At 56.8% G+C, this 6490-nt stretch overlaps 1 protein-coding gene across 1 annotated transcript; it reads left to right on the top strand.

The window, feature by feature from the left end:
- Positions 1 to 230: 230 nt before the first annotated feature.
- Positions 231 to 5494, top strand: JMJD4 (jumonji domain containing 4; the record flags this gene model as incomplete). Its single annotated transcript, XM_079702391.1, has 6 exons — positions 231 to 495; positions 752 to 917; positions 3191 to 3316; positions 3673 to 3940; positions 4521 to 4667; positions 5076 to 5494. 6 exons carry the CDS (start codon positions 231 to 233, stop codon positions 5376 to 5378), a joined length of 1275 nt encoding a protein of 424 aa, XP_079558517.1. The 3' UTR covers positions 5379 to 5494.
- Positions 5495 to 6490: the final 996 nt, after the last annotated feature.

The raw sequence follows: 6490 nt of genomic DNA, 5'->3' as shown, positions 1-6490 counted from the left end.
AGTGGGAATCCGGAAGCCGGATTCTGGGCCTCCAGGAGCATTCCGTCCCCAGCAGCCCCTCCGACTCCGCGCAGCCTCTGTGACCGCCCCGCAGCCCTCCTTGTGCCCGGCAGCTCCTCCGACCCACACGCCCCCCGAGCCCCGCCCTGTTCCCGGCAGCCCTCCAGATCCCCCCGGCAGACTCCCACCCCACGCATCCCGCACGCCAGGGACGCCGAACCTGGCCCGGGATGGACAGGGAGGCGCGCGTGTTCGCCGAGAGCCACTTCCGAGGCCTCGAGGGGTGTCTCCCCCGCAGGGTCTGCTCGAAACTGGACCGCGTGGACTTCATCGAGAAGCCGGACTCCTTTTCCTACGCCGACTTCTTCAAGGGTTACCTGCTCCCTAACTTACCCTGTGTTTTCTCCAGCGCCTTCACCGAGGGCTGGGGCAGCAGGAGGCTCTGGGTGACACCCAGCGGAAAGCCCAACTTCGATTATCTGCTTCAGAACTATGGTAAGGACAGCGCGAGTGCCCCGGGCAAGAACAGCATGGAGTGCAAACACAGGACTAGACTCTTAGGTCGGACTGTGAGGGAGGGCGCAAGTGAGGACAGCCACAGAGGGCTTGAGGGAGGCAAGGCATGAGTCACTCCCCAGAAGAATTCACCTGGAGACCGTGTAGCAATGAGTTGGAGGGCGGACAGGGTCAGGGAGGATTGACAGGCTGGAGGACTATCAGAAAAGTCTTGTCCTTGACCCTTTCCTTTCAGGAGACGTGGTTGTACCTGTTGCAAATTGTGGGGTCCGGGAATACAACTCCAACCCCAAAGAACACATGCCCCTCAGAGACTACATCAGCTACTGGAAAGAGTACATTCAGGGAAACTACTCCTCTTCACGGGGCTGTCTCTATCTCAAAGACTGGCATCTGTGCAGGTAAAGGAGCCTGGAGCACTGGCCACAGCACTGCTTTTCAGTTCTGAGTGAGCCCTGGCTGCACACGGAGGAACTCATCTTTTCCCCAGTTCGGAATTTAACCCGCTTTCCTCGGCCTGGTGGGAAGTGTCATTCTCTCCAATCGTGGCCATCTCACCATGCCTGCACAGGCTTGGTTGCTATGAGGAATGTGGGCTATGGTTACCCACCTCATCTTTGTCACATTTGCCGAGAACCATGCTTGTCAGCTTCACCTCCATCTAACTGGCAGCATCCAGCCTTTGCCTGTCCTCTCAGATGCCCCTGGGACCAGCCTCCCCTGTCCAGACCTACTTCTCCAAGTCAGGCCTGTTATCATCCACCTTGGCTGTTGCCAGTCTCCAGACTAGCTGCCCCGCCTCAAGTCCTGCACCCCACTGCTAAAGTCCAAGTGAGCTTTCCAGCAAGACTGTGCCCCACCCATTTAAAATCTCCATCACTAACAAGCAATGCCAACTCTTTAATAGGGCCTTCCGAGATCTGTTGCCACTCACCACATGCTTCTTCCACCTGGGGAGCTCAAAGGATGTGCTCTGAGAAACGCCTAGCTCTTGTGGGCAGCCCCACCCCTTCTGCTGGACTTCCCACTCTCTGAGGTGGTCCTCAGGTTTTGTAGCCCTGCCAGGGGTGTGCTTTTCACAAGCAGAGAGGAGGTCCTAGTCAGACCCCCGCCATCTAGCACAGGGCCCTGGCACAGATCAGGTGCTCATTTAATGAATGAGTGAACAGTGGAATTCTTGTTTTGCTGATGCAGGAACTAAGACGCAAAAAAAAAAAAAAAAAATTCAGGCCCTTGTGATTCCCAAGAGCAATCCAAGAGTATATGAAGGGCACCAGCATCCTGCTCAAAGTTTGCCCTTGGTACTGTCTGCCATACAGCTTCTTACTTGTCAGAGAGACCTGGCCTGGCAGACAGTCATTAAGATGCAACCAGGGGGCTTCCCTGGTGGCGCAGTGGTTGGGAGTCCGCCTGCCGATGCAGGGGACACGGGTTCGTGCCCCGGTCTGGGAGGATCCCACATGCCGCGGAGCGGCTGGGCCCGTGAGCCATGGCTGCTGAGCCTGCGCGTCCGGAGCCTGTGCTCCGCAATGGGAGAGGCCACAACAGTGAGAGGCCCATGTACCGCAAAAAAAAAAAAAAAAAAAAAAAGATGCAACCAGACTCTGGTCCTAGACTTCACGGACTCATATTCCAACAGCACAGATGGACTCATAGATTCAGACACTCGTGCACTGTGAATTTGTGCTTCAGATAAGCAACGAGTAGTTTTTTGGGTATAAGTATGTCCCAGGTATTACAAGGGGCATACTTATCCTAGAAACTTGTTCGCTGTTTATTTGAAATTCAGTCTTGAGGAAGTGTCTTGTGTTTTCCTTGGCAACCCAAAAATAAAAAGAACAAAGGAAGGCCTGGATCAGGCATGCAGGGGTAGCCACAGGGAAGGTGATATCTGAGCAGGGTTTTGAACGATAAGCAGGAGTCTGTCACTGTACAAAGGCATGGCAGCGGAGAGACCTGCATGGTGTTTTGGGGAACTACTGGTGGTTTGGTACTACTAAGGCTCTCCCCTGTCATGGCCTCTGACCAAGAGTGTTGTGCGACCATGTTGTTGGTAGAACTGCACTCTCCCATGGGCTGGTTTAGAATGCTCCTCTGTTTGGGAGCCCATTGGTTGGGTTGTGGGGATGGATCCAGGGGAGTGAGGGGTTGAAAAGGACCTCCGTGTACCTGGGCTGTCCTCATGCCTGGGCTTGTGGCTTTGAATCTGCTCAGCAGAATCAAGGTCACTGGTGTGGTTAAAAAAGTGGAGGAGGCCCCTAAATTCTGGAAACCAGCATGATGCAGATGATGCATTTAAACCCCAGCTCAGCCAGAAGCTGAAATCCTGGAATGGGTGTGGGAGCAGCCAGGAACATCTAGGTCACTGCCTGTACAAGTTGTCTAGGCTGTGTCACAGCACCCCCAAAACCATTTCATCTGCTTACAACTCTGGTTCAGTCATTTGGGCAGGGATCAGCTAGGGCCACTTGGGGCTGTGGTCATCTGGTGGCTGGACTATGGCTGGGTGGTCTGAGGTGGCCCCACTTCTGGTGGTTGGTGCTGACTCTGGAAGGCAGGTCAGGGTCATTCACATAATTTCAAAGCTCTCATGATATTTCATGCACTCAGGACGTGGGTGCCAGGAGGTTGGCTTGTAGCCACTTCTGCTGTAGCTTCATGCCATTTTCTAAAGGGACTCCTCGGCGGAGGGCGTGTTCACCCTGCCCATATACTTCTCATCTGACTGGCTCAACGAGTACTGGGATGCCCTGGACGTGGATGACTACCGCTTCATCTACATGGGGCCCACCGGCACCTGGTAACCGCCTGTCTACTCCCACCCACCATCCTACACCCTGTCCCTGGTCACTCCTGAACCTTCATGCTGGTGTGTCACCTCTTGCCCAGAGCCTCTCAGAGATTCCTGTTAGCCAGGTAATGGAGTCGGCTGCCAGGTCTGTCATTTCTAAGCCCACTTACCTCTTTCTTCTGTGGAAAGAGCTCATGCACCTCCTGTGTGATGTTCTGGGGTGGGGGAGGTTTGGCCCTCCCACCTGGCTCACAGGCCAGGTGTGAGAGCTGGGGACCACTGAGGCCTCTGAGCCTGGCCAGTCTACTCAGAAGAAGCAAAGCCCACATCCAAGCCACACAGCACCAACAGAAGCTCTTGCACAGGTCGCCGTTCCATGCTGACATTTTCCGCTCCTTCAGCTGGTCTGTCAACATCTGTGGGAGGAAAAAGTGGTTCTTCTTCCCACCGGGGCAAGAAGAAGCCCTGCGGGATTGCCACGGTAGCCTGCCCTACGACGTGACCTCCCCCACACTCCTGGATAGCCGCCTGCACCCCATGCGAGATCACTGTAGCCCACCACTGGAGGTCACACAGGAGGCAGGCGAGATGGTGTTTGTGCCCAGTGGGTGGCACCATCAAGTCCACAACCTGGTATGCTGGTCACTCCCTACCCCATGTGCTGTGGCCCAGATGGGTCAGGGAGACAGGCCACAGGGCTCCACTGAGCTGACTCTTACCCCCATTCACCTGTGCCCCTTGGCCTGCTCAGCAGCTCTTCTTGCCCACAGCACCTTCCTAAATGCGTTCCTGCAGAGAGAGGGCCGAGCCCACCCGCCCTGATCCCATAGAGTGGGCAGGCTGTCCCTCTGGGAGAGCCTGGGTATGGGCGGGGGCAGGCCATGGGCAAGGCTGGTACTACATGTGGCTCTGTTGGTTCCCTGCATGCAGCACCGCTGAGGGCCCCCGGCCTCTTTCCCTCCCTCCCATGTTGCTTTCCTGGGCAACAGTGGGCAAGGAGTCCACACACTGTGGTGTTGTCCCAGCCCTTACGGAGCCCCATTCTGGGCTAATTGTGGATTCAAATGATCCCAGCTCCCTCTTCTCTGCTGGCTCCCATTGGGAGATGGAAGCAGCTCCTCCGAGCTGAGGAAGGCTGAGAGGACCTCAGGATGGGGAGGGGACGGTGCCCCCTGTGGGCTCACGGGGACAGCCTGTGCCCTACCCCTTCCAGGAGGACACCATCTCCATCAACCACAACTGGGTCAACGGCTGTAACCTGGCCAACATGTGGCATTTCCTGCAGCAAGAGCTCTGTGCCGTGCAGCGGGAGATCACTGAGTGGAGGGACAGCATGCCCGGCTGGCACCACCACTGCCAGGTGGGACCACTGGTCTGAGCAGGAGGGGGGCACAGGGTGAGGCTCACCAGGGCTATAGTGGGGGGATGGGTAGGGGGCTCACCTGGCCCAGGGCATCAGTGGGGGGAGGGTATGGAAAAGCCCCAGGACAGCCTGCAGTCTTAAGGGAGGGTGTGGTCTCTAAGGTCAGATCTGTAGTTTTGGGGGCCTGGTGGCCACCAGGCCTACCTATGTGAGTGAGGGTTCTGGGGCTTCCAGGCTGCAGGACTCAGACCCATTTGATCACTGGCTGGCCCCCAGGTGTCTCCATCCTCGAGGACTGGTCTGTGTCTCAGGGCCCTTTGTAGCCTAGATTCGACACAAGGTCAGCAGAACTTGCCGAGAGCTGTGAGTGAGCAGCAGCTCACTGGTTGTTCCTTTCTGGCCCAGGTCATCATGAAGTCCTGCTCCGGGATTAATTTCGAGGAATTTTATCACTTCCTCAAGGTCGTTGCTGAAAGGAGGCTTCTCCTCCTGGCGAAGGGGATGGGTCCTGGCAAGGTGGAGGGCGGCAAGGGCACCAGGCTGGACCCCCAGCAGGCCGCTTTTGACATTGGCCGCATAGCTGAGGTGCTGGAGTCCGTGGTGGCCCACCCTGACTTCCAGAGAGTGGACACCAGTGCATTCTCACCACGGCCAGAGGAACTCCTACAGCAGCTGGAGGAGGCTGTGGCCGCCACCACATCGCTTTAGTGCATGCTGCAAGGATCGGGTGCAGCACATCCTTGGGGGACCCTGGAGGCACCAGTGTGGAAGGCAGTCACCCTGTGCTAGGGTCCCTTCTGGAAATAAAGCTCTGTCCTCCTTTGTGGCCTGGGATGTGTCACCTCCCTGTTGAACTGTCACCTCGGCGTCCCAGGCACAATTCCTGCTCTTTGGGGTCTGACATGTCCTGGCTGTCTGTTGGCATCCCTGGGGCTCTGATGCCTGTCCAGAGCGTCCAGACTCCTTGTCTTCGTGAGGCCCAGCCAGGACTGGGAACTGGATCCGGTGAGGGGTGGTGCATGGGGAGGTGTTGGTCATTTGGACCCACGGCAAGGAGGCTGGGAATGTGCTGGGGACTCAGGAGTGGGGGTGGCATGTGGCTAGGTTTTCTTCTCCCCCAACTCCCCCAGCCTTCCCTCGGCAAAGGCCAGCATCCAAGCTGACAGGCCTCCCATCCTCAGCAGTGCAGGGCAGCTGGCTCGTCTGGCAGGGCCCCCTCTGCAGTAGCACCACATCCCTGTGTGAGTCCACACATCTCCCACTGGAGCAAGACCCTCAGTGTAGGGTGGAGACACTGGGGTCCAAGGCAGCCCCAAGACCAGAGGCCTGTGTCTCTATCCCACACTAGAACCACCTGTGCTCACCTCCTCCCCAGCAGGATCCTGAGCCAAAGATGTCTGTTGGTCAGGACTCTGGGCCTCATGTGCTGTCCTTCATGCAAGCCCCCCAAGTGTCATAGGTACATCATTGACGTGCCGCTTGGGCCCTGCTGGCAGTAGGGCAAGGCAAAGCACCAGTGAGTTTATCCCCCTCCTGCTTGCTACAGCACCACCTTTCCCCTTCACAGACTCTAAGCCCACCCTAGCAGCTGCATACCCAGTGAGGGAGAGGGCCTTGCCCAAGGTCTCCCTGCAGGCCAGGTAGGGCCCAAAAGGCCAGCTGGAACCTGGGCCTCTTCCACACTTCATATACCTGTTCTGCACCATATACTACTTCAACTCATTGAACACCCACTATCCACCATCTCAAGTCACTTTGCAAACAGTGTTTGATTCAGCAACGACTCTTTGTGCACTCATTCTGCTCTGTCCAGAATTTTT

The sequence above is a fragment of the Hyperoodon ampullatus genome (assembly GCF_949752795.1).
Source record: "Hyperoodon ampullatus genome assembly, chromosome: 4".
Lineage (NCBI taxonomy): Eukaryota > Metazoa > Chordata > Mammalia > Artiodactyla > Ziphiidae > Hyperoodon > Hyperoodon ampullatus.
This window is presented reverse-complemented; position numbering and strand designations above follow the sequence as displayed.